General features: G+C 51.1%; 1 protein-coding gene across 1 annotated transcript; it reads right to left on the bottom strand.

The window, feature by feature from the left end:
* Positions 1 to 272: 272 nt before the first annotated feature.
* Positions 273 to 15,052, bottom strand: STC2 (stanniocalcin 2). Its single transcript, XM_050793268.1, has 4 exons — positions 13,596 to 15,052; positions 11,421 to 11,563; positions 8,774 to 8,985; positions 273 to 3,816 (listed from the first exon to the last, which is right to left on the bottom strand). Exons 1-4 carry the CDS (start codon positions 13,744 to 13,746, stop codon positions 3,414 to 3,416), a joined length of 909 nt encoding a protein of 302 aa, XP_050649225.1. The 5' UTR covers positions 13,747 to 15,052; the 3' UTR covers positions 273 to 3,413.
* Positions 15,053 to 16,146: the final 1,094 nt, after the last annotated feature.

The following is a 16,146-nucleotide window of genomic DNA, read 5'->3' as shown; positions in this document are numbered from 1 at the left end:
TCCCTAATGGGGTGTGGGGCTGGTACTTCCAGGCCGACTACGTGAAATTTATTCTCCTCCTTGTCTGGGTGACTCAGGCAGGGGCTTGGACAGAGTCCCTCTGATGGAGGAGAAGCCTAGGGTGGACCTCTTCATCTGGCTTCTCTCCCTGTAGGCTGAACATCCGCAGAAGCATAGAATTCTCTTGACATACAAGTCCACTTGCTCAAAGCTGTGCCCCTGAGCGTTGGACATCAATGACCCTCTCACACAATGACGCTACTCACGTGGAAGCCATTTATTTAAAACTTTTATTAATGCTTGAAGAAAAATAATGCAATGTGACAATGTACAAGTCCTGTTGCCTAAATCCGTAACAGAAACAGATATTATGACTTAGCAAGCTCACGTGGTGCCAATTCTGAGATCAGACGGGGTTGTTCCTCCTTAGGAAGTGGCCACTGGAAGCATTGTTTTTCCATGCTATTTCCGTGAAGCCTTTTACTTGGTTCAAGTTTAAATTTCTCCCTTTGTGTGTGTGTCTGACTATAGTTGTGGCCTGGTGTTTTCTATTTATTTAGTTTTAGATGTCAGCATTTTACTATACTTGGTCCTCTCCTTTCAGAATAACAGGGCTATTTATTGATACAAAGGAGAGGTGTTCAGATCATCTTGTTAAGATGCAGAGCTCAAAATAAACACTAAATCTTTATTTGGAGATCCACATCCTTCCTCAAAGGAAGGCTCATGAGTAAATTTGTATGCAGTATAAAGCCCAAGGAGAGGGTGTATTTTTAATGACTACTTTGCTTACATGTTAGATTGTGCAAATGTCTCAATCAATGCTTACAGAAATTTGGACCTTCCTCGGTTTTGAGCAGAAGACCCTGAGCAATAAATACTATTGTATGCTTCCAATAACATGAGGGACAGGATTGAAATGCCATCTACCTGACTTCTGAGAAGAAGACAAACCAGTGGCGTGAAAAAGATACAACAGAGATCAGTCAACGGGTTCAAATGAACATAGTGAGCAATCTTATGCCTTGGGGGAAAACACAGAGATAATAAATACAAATGACAAATATTTACAATAGAAGCAACAAATGGGACATCAGTAGGCGAACACATAAAACATTTACACGGAGGAAAATGGAAAAGTGATGCCTTTCACACATCCAGTCCAGGAGCTGGCGGACAAATGAACAGCTGACTCAGCAAGGCGGGAGAATGTTATTGCTTTGGCTTTTGAGTGATGTCAGTAAAACAGTCAACGTGCCTGCTGCGGTGGCTCACTGCAGGAGACGGCCACGGTTTACACGCGTTCCCATGGCAGAGCCTGACACACAGGTCCTCCTCCCCACAAGGGCAGAGCTGGATTAAGTGCACCAGCTCTTCTGTTCTCTGCAGGCCCAGATCTTGCTGGGTGCTGGGGGGACCGGTGGCGGGGGTTGGAGGTGGGGTTTCCTCCCCTCCCCCAACCAATGATTCTCCCCCACCCCGGCATGGATCATGAAAGACTGGGATTGGATTTGGGTCATAGAAATACTAGCTGTGTTTTGGTTGAAGGCATTCTCCAGGAACAAGTCATTTTGGAGCAGATACACTTAGTTTCTTGGTGTCTGGCTTCAGGTTGCCTTGAGGAAGAGCTGATGAGTTGACAGATAAGGATGCATATGCTTTTTGGCCCACTCACTAGAACAGAGATCAGTGAACTGTGTCCTGTGAGTGAAATTCAGCTGGGGGCCCGTTAAATAAATCTTCCTGGAAGGGAGCCAAACCCTCTCGTTTGTGTGTTGTCTGTGGCTGCCTTTGTGCTAGGACGGCAGAGTGGAGTAGTTTCGACAGAGACCTCATGGCTCGCCAAACTGAAAGTACTGGATTCACTATCTGGCCCTTTGCAGACAATGTTTGCCGACCCCTGCTCCAGAAGAGCCCAGCCCAGAATACCAGGCCACTCCCTACAATACCAGCTCCTGCTTGAGAAAGGATAGGCTTTAATTTGATGGCCTATTAGGAAGAAAAGGCCTATTTAGGTGATGTTTTAAATAACCCAAGAAACCCACTGCTGAGACTTTAAATGAAAATCCTCACTCTCCTTTCCTCGTAATTTTATTTCTGTCTCTTCTCTCTGTCTTTATTTGTCCCCTTGGACTCCTCTCCTTGTTGCTAAATTTCCAATTAGGATCTGGAAAATCCTGTTCCTTAGAGATTTTCAGCAGTCTCCTCGATTTTATGTAAAAGGTCAGCATTTCCTGATGGGAATTACTAAGTAGTCTTCATTCTCTTCTTTCCTTTCCCATCCTCTCACACGGAGAAGCCAGGTTTCCAGCTGGGCCTCCTGGAATCGCCAGGACACAGCTTTACCAGTCTTGGCTGAGGGTCAAGGTGAGATAACAAAACCCTAAGGGAAATTTGTCAAATGGACTCCCCATGTGTGCATTTTCCTCTGGGTGGAAGGTTCCCCCCAAGTGGGCAGGAGTGCGTATCAGGCAGTCAGATGTATGGCTATGTCACTGTTTGATAGCTTTTACAATAGAACTTAACAACAACAACAACAAAATCAGCCTCAAAGGATGGGCTGTTTTTTTTTTTTTTTTTTTTTTTAAATTTTTTTTAAACCCCTTTGAGCTGGTTTTAATGACCCAGTTGCTTTGTTTGAAAGCCATTTATTTAGACGACAGATATGTAGATATAACTGGATAAATAAAAAAGTGAAATCGAGATTTGAAGCAGTGGTTAAAATATAAACTTATAGGGGCCACTCCCTTGGACAGTGTCCCCCCCAGCCCAGACAGAACAATGGCTCAGAAATTACACATAGAAATGACACTCCTCCCCCCACCCCTGCCAAGAGCTCTGAACCTCAAGGTCCCACACAAGAAACTGAATTTCAGTTTGGCACCAAGCACCCCCTCGGCCCCTGCCTCCTCTCCACCCTTCTCCTGCATTCTAAGCGATATTTATTTTTACATTCACTCCTGTCCTGGAATCCAGCCGCCCTGACTTCCGTGGAGACAGCACCAGACGCTGCTGCACCAGAAGCTTCGGGGCGGGGCCCAGCACCCACTGTGTGGCCCAGCTCCGGGGGCCCTGCCTTACCCTGCCCCTCCCTGGTTCACCTCCCCCACAACAGAGCGGCCGACACCCACTGGCTCCACAGATGGAAAGAAGACAAAGGTACAAGGATAACGCGGCCGTGCTCCCTTGAGTACGTGTAAGTGCAGAGTTCACCAGGCACCCCCGAGACCCCACGGCCCCAGGGGTCTCCATCTCACCTGTCCGTTCCGCGAACACACACCTCGATGAAGTCCACAGTCCCCACAGAATCCTGTGTGTGACATCCCCCCTCTCTAATGGTAAATGTTTTGGAATGTCCATAGATAAGAAAATGGACGGCGTGGAGGAAAGATTTCGCGGCCTGGCCTTTCATTTCACCTCCGGATATCGGAATACTCAGACTGTTCATCCTCCCACTCACTGCTGCCGGAAGGTCCCTGAGCCCCAAGGCCCCCGACTCTGCCCCGGGCATGGGCGTTTGGGTGGCTCTTGCTACCTCGCTCACCCTTGGCACCTCGGCCAGTCTCCCTACTGCTGGGTTCTGGGAGGTGATGTCCTGCTTCCCCGTGGTGGGCCCTGGAGAGCTTGGCTCTGTCCACCTGGGGCTGGCGCTCAGGGGGCGCCGTGGGAGGCCTCTGGATGGCTGAGGTGCAGAAGCTCAAGATGGAGCACAGGCTTCCCCAGTTCTGCTCACACTGAACCTGCACGCTGTGGGTGATGGCCTCCTTCACCTCCTCCCCACAGGTCAGCAGCAAGTTCACGAGGTCCACGTAGGGTCTAAAGATTGAAAGCAGAGAGAGAGAGAGAGAGAGAGAGAGAGAGGGGCTGGGAATGGAGCAAGTCCCAAATGGACCACAGAGGGTAGGGGCAATGCTGGGAAGGAGGCATGGCCGGTGCTTGGCTTGGGTTCAATGGAAGGTCTCTCTCAAATGACTTCAAGCCTTTTCTCGTAGTTTATGGAGTACTGGCCTCAACCAACACTTATTGGGTGGCCATTGTGTCCCAGGCTCACAGGTGCATAGGGTAAGAGCTTATGGCTCTTAGGATGAGAGCTTAGGACCCTAAAAGGAAGACCCTCTGGGGAAGGTGAGAAATCTGGGCGGCTGCGGGAATAATGGCAGGAGAGCTCTGGGTGCCTTTAGGCTACACTAACTAGGTGAGTTTCAGCTAGAGTGGAGTTGGCTCTGCGGTCCAGTGGAATCATAATTAGGCAAATGGTGCAGGGCCTTACATAGACTCCCAAACAGAAGATTCTTTTTGGTAGGGAAGAGGAAACCATGAAGGTTTAGGGCCGTGTGCCTTCTGTGAGAAGCTCCCAAGAAACCATTTTCCCCATGTTTGTGTTTGCCCCGGGTTTAGGCTCAAGATGAAGAAGGGTGTTTTTGGAAGTTATTGGATGCATTTCCTCTGCATCTGGAGGAGTATGGAAGAGCTGAAGTGGGAGGGAGGAAGACCGCCTCCCTGGGACGTCATTGCCCGCGCATGCAGTGACTCCCTCTCTCAGTAGCAGAGGCTGGGGAGTAGCTGTGGCCATCTACGCATCTTTATTCTTTCAGTCTGGGCTTCCTTAGATTGGAGTTGAAGGCTGGCGGTCAGGGGACCCTGTGTTTGGATTGAGAGACAGCTCGCTGTGCAACGAACTCGCCTAGTTCTGGAGGGCAGAGCCAGTTGCTCAGGCCATTCCGGTTGCCTTGGGCTGTTCTTTAGGAAAACTGCTGGAAGAATTTACTCCAGGGGGTGGACAAGGTGTGCAGAAGGCAGGAGCATCTGCTTTTTATATTTACAAGTCCATCTGATAAGGAGTGTCCCCAGCAATGGGCTCTCATGGGTCACTCACTGAGCTTTTATTTTAACCTCTCACTGGCCTTTAAACCCCCCCAAGGGGGGTATAGAATGTTTCACATGGCTAACCAGCATTCCTAGGCAGTCCTCGCTGGCAAACGTTCTGATTTATCTGACCGTAAGCACTGCAGCTCTGGGCCATCACCCTGAGCAGGGAAGTCACCCTGGAATGTGAGGTCATTCATAACAAGGAGCAACCTGATTTGTCCTCCCTAAGCCTGGGCCACCAGCGAGGCTGCGTTACAGCCCATGGAGCCTTTTCTTTGCAAGCTGGCAGCTGTTGCTATGTGGAAAGAGCAGACTGTATTTTGAGATGTGTGAAGTAGTTTACTGCATTTTTATTAATTAGTCCTCAAGCTGGAATTGAGTGAACTGTCCTCATCTCATGGATGTAAAAACTGAGAAGAGCAGGGAGAAGGTGGCTTTTGGAAGCTTCTGGGCTTCAGGGCCCAGGGCTTGGCTGAGAGCAGAGCAGAGAGGAGGAATGCTCTGGCTGATAGAGATCAAGCTGCTGTTTAGGGCCAGTTTGATGACTTTGGAGTCAGCAAGTCTGTGCATGGTCGCTGGGCAAAGGGCTGTAAACCCTCTAAGGCCGGCCCCTGACAACGCAAGACAACCTAACGCTGTCTCCTTGGACTGCCCTGAGGTGGGCATGCAGGAGGCAATATGAGGGAAATGCTTCACGAGTGCTTGTTTCCTTCTATTTTTTGAAAACTAGAAGCTGCCTCTGGAGCTCAAGTTCACTGAGTGTGTCTGCTAAAGCAGCAACGGGATTTTAGCACCTGACTGTGCCTGCCACGGCACCAGGGCTAGATGAGCACACTGCAGGGGTGAGTGTCTGTCTTTCTGAGATACTAACTGGATGCTGTCTTCAAGCTTCTTGCCCCAGATTAAGGGGAGGGCTGTCTTGGGGATATACAGACTGTCTCTCTTTCACCTTCTCTGCCAGGGCGTTCTGTCTGCCAGATGAGCCCCCAGAAGCCCAAGGTGGATCTGGATCTGAGAAGGCTGGACGAGCCCATGCTCTCCCCTGCCCTTGGCCCTCTTTCTCTCCAGGAGGAAGCTGTGAACTGCGGGGAGGGGTGTGTGTGCCGAACCAAGTTAATCTAAGCCGTGTTCCGAGCTGGCATGTTGCCTTCTCAGGCTGCAAGCTCAGCCCGTGTCTAATGACAAAGTCCAGCTCGTTCAACTGGGTGTCAGCAAGGCTAAAGGATTTTAAAAAATACTTGGAGGGGGATGTGCCTGGAGCCTGCCAGCACCCAGCAACACGGCGAGTGGGGGTCAAGCCAGGCCGGCTGCAGCTAGGGGGAGACAGATGCTATGCAGAAAGTGGGGCGGGCAGGAAGGGGTGAGGGGAGCAGAGAGGAAGAGCTTAAAAAGAGCAGCATTAATTGGGGGTGAGTGTTCTGGTGTGGATGGGGGTTGGGTTGAAGGATGGGGTGGTGCAGATTCTGGGGTGACTGTGATTTCCTCATCTCTAAAGTGAAAAGCAAATTCAGTTCTCTTTTTTAATTTTTTTGACCAATACCACACATTCGGAAATGACCTTCTTGATATTTGGGGACTGATAAGATACTTTAATCAGTTAAGATGCTTGAAAAAAAAACAAAACTAAAAAGCAGGCAGTTCAGCTAGAAGTACAAGTCGATGCACTGTCACATCATGGCTTCAGAAGGAAAGGTAATGGGGGCTTTTGGGAAGCTGGAGTTAGTGGAGACCCCTGCCTAGAGATGACTTAGGGGAAAGCAAGAGGAACAGCATGTGACCAGGCTTCTTATATGGGCTGCCTGCATTTCCAGAGCAGGCTGGGGTAGGGGGTCATAGGCTCATTCTGAATGGTGTGAGGAGACCATGGCCCTGAGGGCCACATTCCCAAGAAGGAGACACTAGAAGAAGGCTTTACCTTCTACTTAATTAAGGGGAGGGGGCGGGACTTCCAACCTTCAGTTTTCCCAAAGAATACTTTTCTCCAAGAAAGATAGTCTTCCTGTGCTCCAGGCATGCATTATAGCCTCATAAACTAGGAATGGGCCCCATCACCCACCCATTCCTGAGGCCAGCAAACTCTCTCTAATGGGGGACAGGGCTGGAGGTGAGTGCAGCTCATGGCATTTCCTAGCCATGGGGGCATTTGTCTCTTCCAGAGGCACCTGAAGGAAGGAAATTTTAGAGTGTTCTCCTTGTGTAATGGGGATATATTTGATAAAAGGACAAGAAGCCCACCACATGTGGGGAGCTGTGAGACCTTTCTGGTCTAGCAGGGAGATTATAGGCTGGGAGCGAGTTTGAAGTCTATTCCTGACGACTGGCTAGAGTCATGTATACCAGCAATTCCGAAGCTTAAAAGCAGGAATCAAACCTCAGTGCGAGTTCTCTAATGTCTTAGCTTCACTTTCCTCCTCTTGGGCATAGTAATTTCTATCTTGTAGCATCTTTGGGGAAGATAAATGAGATAACCCATGTAAAGGCCCCGGTCAAGGGCCTAGCACATTAAAAAAAAAAAAAAAAAGACAGCTGTCATTGTTGTTGATGATGCTGTGGTTGCTACTGTTCCCTTACAAATATTTGAAGGATAAAAAATATTTTGTAAGGCATTAGCCTAATTCAAGGAAAATACAATATTATTTTGCTTTTGGCAAGAGCTTCCTGCAGAGTTTCGCCATGAATTGTATGATTCTAACACTGTACCAAGGGTGTTGCAAGATGCCTATGACCTTATAACCAAGTGGAAAGAGACAGGAGGTGGTTGTTGTTCTCTGTCGTCTGAGTGGTGTTGGTGTGGTAGGGACATAACTGGAAGAAGGTTGTGGCACAAACTGAGGATCAAGAGTTCATAAAATTATACTGATTTGGCTCAATGAGTCACCATGGAGAGACCAACAGTGCCATCAAACTGGTAATGACTTGTACGAAACTGCTTGGCTAGTGGCTTTCTTTCTGCCCTGTGTCTCTGAGGAAAGAGCCATTGTCAATATTAAAAAAAAAATTATCTTTAGGGGCTCCTGGCCCTGCCTCATGTTAGGAACAATTGTATACCAACGTGCTTTACCATGCTGCAAAATTTAGGATCCTACAGCAGAAATATTTTGTAAGGAATGATGCATCCTGATTTTATCATTGAATTTCAAGTATTGAAATAAGTAAGTTCACATTTCCTTGTTTTGGCATAAAAGTGTTTAGCTGATTAAAGTTTTTGGCATTTGTTTTGCATTTTTCTGAGAGAGTACTAATGTATTAGAGAAGGTGAACTCAACCTTCTAAGGGAAAGGAAACTTAAGGGGGCAGGAAAAGCATCTATAGCTCTGTTTTTGGCATTTGAGAGTATAGGTTCTGGAGCCAGACTGCTCAGCAGACTGGAGCCAGGTCCCAAGCCTGGCTTTGCCTGTCACTAGCTGTGTGAGCTTCGCCTTAGTGAGTCTCAGTTTTCTCATCTGTCAAATGGAGGTGACAAGGGCTGTTGTGAGGATCAAGTGAAAAATTCACAAGGAGCTCTTAGCCCAGTGCCTGGCACTTGGTAAATATTCAACCAATGTTATTAGCAATCTGCTGTTGGTAAGGACACCTCTACAGCTACTCAGAATATTCTGAGAGCTAGTGGGTTCTTGGCTAAGGGGAAGATGAAGAGCATTTCTGAATTGACACATTTCATTCTTAGCAAAACGATTTCCATTTCTGTTGCTCGTGGTTTTGAGACTGATGAGGGAATTCTCTCTTTTCCTGAAAGCAGCAGGAAAGGGGCCTTTTAGGAGAGTCAGGGTAGCTTTCTGAAGTAAATGGAAACCTCCATTTGACAGGCATTCAACCTGTAGAAGCAACGTGGCTCTCCTCCCATACACCTTGCCGTCCTTGGTGTGGCCCTTCCACCCCAGGCCCTCTGTGGGGCAGTACTCACTCGTGCAGCAGCAAGTCCTTGAAATGGATCATCTCCACTATCACCCGCGTGTTCTCCTGGGCAGCCGCGCACAGGTCGTGCTTGAGGTAGCATTCCCGCTGCAACTGGAACACCATTTCCCTGATGGCTGGGCACTTCCGGCTTATGCAGCCGAACCTGTGCCGCAGAGCATGGGCCTTACATTTCAAGGCGTCTTTGATGAATGACTTGCCCTGAGAACACACAGGCCGGGGAAGGGAGAGAGGGGCAGAAAGCAGGAGACCTCATTACACACTTGGACATTTCAGCCCTTCTTGGGCTTACACAGGATATTCCTGACATCAGAACCCCAAGGCCCCACCAGAGACGGATGTCCTCCCAGGTGACAGGCAATGCCACATCAGGAGGCATGTCCAGAGTGACATGACACCCCCAGCACTTGGCAACAAGGGATGTTCATTCTGTAGACTAACACATCTTCCTCCTTCCTCCCCAGCTACTCTGTGAGTTTCCCTCCAACGGGGGCTTCCGTGGCTATGTGTCTCTCAGGTAGCCCAGTGCTGGTTGTTTGGTGACAACTTTTCTGGAACACAAACGGAATTTGGCCAGACACAAATCCATAAATCCTTCACGGTTCTCACAAGCAGTTTCCCCTGGGTGGAAGGTGCCTGCATGTCCAAATCTCACACTTTTCCTTTCTCTCTTGATTCCAGGGGCGACACCAAGATTGACTGCTGACTGTGCCTCCCTTTCTGCCTCAGTGCCTCCCACGCCCCAAATCCATACCCTTGTCTCCTCCTACCCTACCAGGAAGAGCGTTCTTTTCCTTTTTGAAAATGACTCTACTCCTTTAAACTGTTCGGATTATTGCCTCTAAAAGGCTGGCCTGGCACCCTGCCTGGCAGCATCTGGAGTCTGAACTGCCGCACTGGCGGCCCCTCCCCCACACTCCCTGCCTCGGAGTGGCGAAGGCAGCCAGGCATACATCTGGCCTGCAGTTCTCTTTCCTGGCAACCCCGTTTGATTGTGCTTATCCTAGAAAGGAGACAGCTGTTGGGGGTGTGGAGGCAAGCTCGGTGCTGCTCCCTTATCAACCTCCTGCGGCCCGGAGGCATTGTGGGATGCCTACCCAGGAATCCCCGCACCCCACATTACTATAGAAACGAGCTGTCCTCTGAGAGGTCACCCCTCTGTTTTTAGACAGACCCGGAAGTCACTGAGTTGAGAAAGTAAATGGGTTTAGGTTGGAAGTGGGAAGCTAGCCAGCACATTTATTTTGGTTCTCTCTTTAGCAGCCATAGAAATGTCTACAGATAGCATCTGATCTCTGAAAAACCATGTGGCCTGAGCACCCTCCCCGTGGCCCCCTCTCTTTTGACTCTCCAGCCAGAGCCAAACGGAATGGAGGGCAGGGTGTGCCCGTTTATTAAGCAGTTATGTGCTGAGCATCGACTTGAAAGGGATGCCTCTAACTTGAGAACATATTCCTGTTGGTTGAGAAAAAAAGAGGAAGATGAATTTATGCGAGGGCTGTGGCAATCTGTTCTTGGTATTCTTCCCTGACATCCTGTGGGATTGCCCTTAAATACACGTCTTTCCTCCGGATTTCCTATTACGTTTCCTAATTCCCGTTAATCCAGAGTGATGCTTTATTAGGGAGCCTCAAGGAGTTCAAAGTTCTACCTCTTTCCTTCCCTGGTTTCAGTTTCCCCTCTGGCCACTGCACATCCTCTGCAGTTTAGGCTGCCTGCCCCGTCATCACCTCCCCTCCTTGTTCCCAGGCACTGCTTTGTCAGGCTCACTACTGTATGTCAGTGGATGGGGACTGGTGACATCCATAAATCTCACCTAAACTGATGGCCACCTCCAAATGTTGGCATTGCTCTCCAATGAACCAGGAGAGAGGTTTCTGAGATATAGTAACAGGGCATTTCAACAGGACATATAAGTGGCCAGGGAGAACACGAAGAAGGTGAGTCTGAAGCCACATGCCATCTAAAAATGAATTTGCGTTGTTGGCACTGGAGCCATAGGTTGCTTGTTGTGTTCCTGCCTTGCCCTGAGCAGCAACTCCACGTTGCCCTTGGGACCCTGGGATAACCGAAGTGGGTCAGGCCCTGACTATATTTATTATATAGAGCAAAAGGAAAGTGTGGAATTGAAGGACTCGATCAGGGTTTTGACCTGACAGGTTGGGAGAGAAGGATCTGCTACTCAGGAGGAATAGAAGTCTGCTCTTTCGGAGGTCCTGAGTTATTTGGGTTGCCTGCACACACACCACATGATGGATTTCTACACACTTTGTGTCTCATTTCCCTAGTAGGTGAAAATGGCTTCTGAAATGTATAATTAGGGGTTCTTGCCCCTACCTCTCATGCAATGGGCTTTGGAGACTGAGTTCTGGGTGGCCAGACACAGCATGTCCCCTTACAAGGTGTTTATTATTTATTAAGACATTGGTCTCCAGTCCACTCTGCCTGTGTAGACACAGTTTATGAGTGCAGAGGGGAGACACTGGAATAATGTTTTATACCTAGACTGTCGCTTGCAAGCACTAAAACACACCACAAGGAACAGCAAAGGAAGTTGGTTAACAAGGGTTTCCAATGAACATTTCAATCATGTACGCTCACCCCAAACATTCTTCATGCTCTGGATGGATTTTTACCTGGGCATCAAATTTTCCAGCGTTGTGCAGAAAAGTCATGCAAATCCCATGTAAGCCCCGAATCTCACAAGAATTGTTCTCGAAACATTCAAACACGCCACACCCCACATCGCCAGCGTTGACCAAACAGTGCTGGATCTCCGCTAAAAGGAAAATCACATACAAATATATACAAAACTGGAACCCATGCTGGGCAGTGCAGAGAGGTCATTTGAAATAAAAGTTAGTAACAACTCAAGGAAAATTTAAGGAGGAAAAAAGAGTTAGTAATGACTATTTCAGGACCTAAAAAGCCTGGGAAACAAAATTTCCTCCTTTAATCTACTCATGAAAAATATATTTGTAAATATTTGTAGAAAAGAGCCGAAAATTACAAAAATTACAACCAGAAGGCTGGTCTGAGCATTCCTCCTTTTCATCCTTTCCATTTTATTAAAGTATTTGTGGCAATACTTAGTTTGAGAGCGAAATATATTTCAGCTTTTTAAATCCACAGACAAAAATAAAATTCTGAGTTGAAGACTGTACTTCGTCAATGAAGTACCGTTCTCTACTTGATCTGTAGAAGTTGCTGCTATTAACTTACAGCCATTTGCTTCCTGACACCCAAATGACAGCATCTAAAAAGCAGTTTCAATTCAGCTTTATGATTCAACACCTAAAAATCAAAACAAAATTCCTATTAAGGCAGTGCCTCCCAACTCTTCGCATTAAAATACCAGCTAGGGAAGCTGCGGTTGGCCAGCAGGCTTAGGAGTGGAGTCAGATGGGGGCGAGCCTTCAGCAACGCCACTATCCACTATCCGCGGTTGCAGGCTCCTTTTAATTAGGGATGGGGTGAGGTATATCACCCAATCCCCTAGAATTCCCTCCGCCCGGGAGGGAGCTTGCAGCTCTTCACTGAATGTGGCCCCCATTCCTCTCTCGGAAAGGGCAGACGGAGGGAGTTAACTGTCAGGCTGCAGCGTGCAAAGCCTCTTCCCTCCCTTCCCACTACCCAAGTCTCTGATTTAAACCAACCACAAAATTACATCAGAAAAGTATATTTTGGAAGAAGGGCGGGGTCGGAGCAGATAATCCGCATCAGATTAAATCCAGCGAGAGAATGAGGGGCGTTTATTGTTGAGGGTCCCCAACCACCGAGAATCACGTTCAGTTCTCAGAGGAAGTGCCAGAGGAGGGGGAGGGTGGGCGAGGGTCTGGGGTGGTGGGGGTGCCGGCCCCAGCATGTGGAGGTGACAGGCTCCGTAAGACCCCACGCGCCGCCGGGGCAGGACCGCGCAGGGCCGCGATTCACTCACTTGGGGCGTCCCTAATGGGCACTCGTGCATTCTTGCTCGTGCGGTGAGCGCACGCACGCCGCCGCGTTCACACGGCCCCCCAAAGTCGGGGGAGGGGTCGTGGAGCGAAGGAGCTGTAGGCAGATTTTCTTTCTCTTTCCGAGCTGGGAAAAGGGCCAGCCCCGTGCCCTGCACGCCTGGCTCTGCTTTGTAGCTTGCTGGTGAGCCAAGAGCCGGTCGAGCAGAGGAGGCGCACGGTTCGGGTCATGTCACCATTTCTTGGCTTGCTGACCTGGCCAGGAGCTGGGGATGGCGGCAGCACCGCGGAGGTACGCTTTGCGCCGCCCCCACGCTCCCTTCCGAAAGCAGTGCCCCCAGGGGGAAAGTTCGCAGTGCCATCTGTCTCGCCGGCAAAGTTCTAGGATGTCCGGCATCTTTTGAGGAGGGGGAAGACGCGGCACTCTTACTGAGGCCGTCAGGCTGGGAAGAGAAGTTCTCCGGATGCAGGGCGCAGCCCAGCTCCGGGGACCCTCTGTGCCTCCCGCGTGCCGGCCGGGATGAAGCGCGCTTTGCACCGGACCCGGGACTCGGGGGCGGGGGCTGGGGCTGCCAGCGTCAGACGCTGCCTCATTTCCCCTCGACCCTGGGGAGGACAGCAACAAGTCCTGCCCCAGCCATTTCATCACCCTTGCTAGCACGTGCAGATTCCGGGCGCTCGGAGCCCCGCGCGGACCTCGCCTTGCCTCGCGCTTCCCTTTGCACGTCCCGTGCCATCCCAAGAGTTTGCGTGGCCGTGGGTGGGCGCCTGGCTCCCGGTGAAACGCCTGGGGCGCGCCGCGTGGGTGCACGGTGTCCTCTCCCAGTAGCTCCCGGTTGCGGGGGCACATGCACTTACCTGTATTCTGCAGGGACAGGCGGCCTTTCTGCTGGGAGCTCCTGTCTTGGGGACCCTCGGGTGGGTTGGTGGCGTCGGTCCCCCGCGCCGGGTCAAAGGTGGCCAACACCAAAGCCAGGGTCATGAAGTGGCCCAGCCGTTCGGCACACATGGTTCTTGGTATTAACCTCCCGCCAGGAGACCTGAATCCTTTGTGCTCCCCTCCTCCTCCTCCTCCTCTTCCTCCTTCGCCGCTTCCCCTCCTCCTCCCACTCTTCCTCTTTGCTCGCCTTTTCCCTCCTCCTCGCGGCCGCGGCTCGGATAGAGGTTACCCAGCGCCCTCCCGTAGCTCTCCGGAGAGCATGTGACCAGGCCGTTAGCAGCGCCGCGAGTGCCCGGCAATGGCAGGGATGGTGCCTCAAATATCCCTGGAAGCTCTGGTGTCACTTGAATGAAGGAGTCGAGCAGGTGTTGTCCCGGCGGCTGGACCAATCCGAGACCCCGGCCCTTTTGACAACACGGCCGGGAGGCGGGGCCTGCGCTCAACTACTACAGGAGGAAGCCGAGCTCCGCTGGGAGCGCCGGACAAAGTTGCCGACCTGGCGGCGGCCACGCGTTTGCGTGCGTGTGTATGAGTGTGTGTGAGCGCGGCCGGAGATGCGTGCGTGTGCGGGTGCTCCAGGGCAATGGTCGAAAGGACTGTAGAATATAAACGCGAATCCAAGCTCCAGTTGCTGTTAAAGGGGGACGGTCTGCTCTGGGACAGAGTCCCTCGGGCCCCTGGCTCACGTCACACCCGCATCGGGTTGGGACAGTTTCCTCTTTCCGCCTTTTGGAATTCAGTGAGATTCTCAGCCCAGAGGACTTAATAAATTGAAGCAGTTTCCCGGGCACAATGATGCTGTGGGCCAACTGAGCACACATGGGAATTCCTAGCCTTGTGACACTTTGCATTAAAAAGAACCCCACGATTGAAGATAGGAGCAGAAGTACTAGATATAGTATTTGGTCTGAGCAACTGCCCTATCTTCCCGCTTTAGTGGGCCGTGCAACACCTGGAGTGTCGTTTCTTGTCCTTCCCCTGATCCAGACGCATTCCAGGCTGGGCTGCAGGGATCCAGGTGACAGTCGGGACTTGCATCATTTCCAGGAGGGTGGCAGGGAGGCCCAAGGCAGCCCTGAGTCAGCCGCCGCGGAGCATCGCGTGCCCGGAGGCTAGAGCTTGAAAGACAACTTTACGCGTCTCCAAACACACTCCTGCATTTTCTCAAAGCGCTGCTCGCCACCCCGCTCTGGGTTCCCTTTTACTCTCCAGTCATCCGATGGAAGTGGTGAGAACAAAAACAAAGACAAAAAAGCTAAATCCGGGGAAATTATCTCCATCTCCTCCCTTTTCTTGTTCGGCCCCCTCCCCAAGAACCGCTGGGTGGGGATAGCCCCGGCTACTTTCTCCCCCGGCCCGCGGAGGGAAGGAGAAAGTTGGGCGCCGCTTGGAGCGCCTCTTCCCCTGCTATGTGTGTACGTGTGCACGCTCACGTCTCCCCCGCGCCGGGGCCTGGGACAGGAACTGCTCTCCGTCCCGTCACCCCACGGCGCAGCTCGGGGGGCTCTCAGGGCTGAGGGAGGGCGGGGACAAGAGCGCCGCGACCGAGCGCCCCCGGGCACGCACCCGGCGTTGGCGCGCACTCGCCCCTCCCCTCGTCCCCACCCTCCTCCAGGAGAACAGGTGAGCCCGGGTACCAGCTCTCCATCCCCCACCCCCACCCCGCGCCCCGCCCGCGCCCTCTGCGGTAATGCGCCTGGGAAGTTTCATCACCCACTGCCCAGGCGACGCGGCCCTGGGTCTCCGCGGCGGGGCGCACTGCCCGCCTGGTTGGGGCCGCCATGTGACACGGCTGGGGGAGGGGGTGCGGAGACGCGCTGGCAGGTTATCTTTTGGCTGGCGCTTGACTTCCAAAGCTTTCCTTTCCTGTGTCCCGGCTGCACGCGGGCGTGGGGAAGGCGGAGGCGGGGTGCCAGGATGACCACTGCTGGCTGCAGCTGTCCGGCGTGTCCAACTCTCCTGAGTCGGAAGGAAGGAGAGAAGGGGGTGGGGAGGGCATCTTCAGAGTGGGCTTCCCCTGGGCTGGAGCGCCAGGGAGCATCCATAAACGGTCACTTTGAAGGTCCGAACCTGCAGCGGTGGGGAAAAACTGACCATCTATGCCCACTATTCTAATAGCAATTACTCCCCGCAACTTCGGATCTTTTGTGCAAGGACGTGCGGGTACAAATACATTAAAACGGCCAGTTCACATTGCCCATGCTGCTTTTGTTTGCGTAGTTACCTTAGCTTCCTTTATTAGTTTATGGAAAACCACCTCCTGTAGATCCTTAAAAACAAAGCAAACAAACAAACAAACAACACAGTGGCATTCTGGCCACTCCTAACTCTTTAAGGCTCTGAATTTCCTGAGAACAAGTGGCTATTTGGTCCCACTCCTGCTTATGGGTATAGCTGGGTAGACTTTCTTTCTATGTGGCCTCTTTTGTAGGTGAGAACATGAGCAATATTGACATTAAGAAGTCATCT

The sequence above is a fragment of the Macaca thibetana genome, chromosome 6 (assembly GCF_024542745.1).
Source record: "Macaca thibetana thibetana isolate TM-01 chromosome 6, ASM2454274v1, whole genome shotgun sequence".
Classification (NCBI taxonomy): domain Eukaryota; kingdom Metazoa; phylum Chordata; class Mammalia; order Primates; family Cercopithecidae; genus Macaca; species Macaca thibetana.
Note: the sequence above shows the minus strand (reverse complement) of the source record. Positions and strands in the feature narration are given on the sequence as shown.

What these genes read in the sequence shown, in the direction of transcription:
- STC2 (XM_050793268.1), bottom strand. Translation starts at nt 13,746, where the DNA reads ATGTGTGCCGAACGGCTGGGCCACTTCATGACCCTGGCTTTGGTGTTG. An exon ending in CCTGTCCCTGCAGAATACAG is followed by an intron (nt 11,564 to 13,595) that starts GTAAGTGCATGT and finishes TTTTCCTTTTAG; the next exon opens with CGGAGATCCAGCACTGTTTG. An exon ending in AAGGACTTGCTGCTGCACGA is followed by an intron (nt 3,817 to 8,773) that starts GTGAGTACTGCC and finishes TTCAATCTTTAG; the next exon opens with ACCCTACGTGGACCTCGTGA.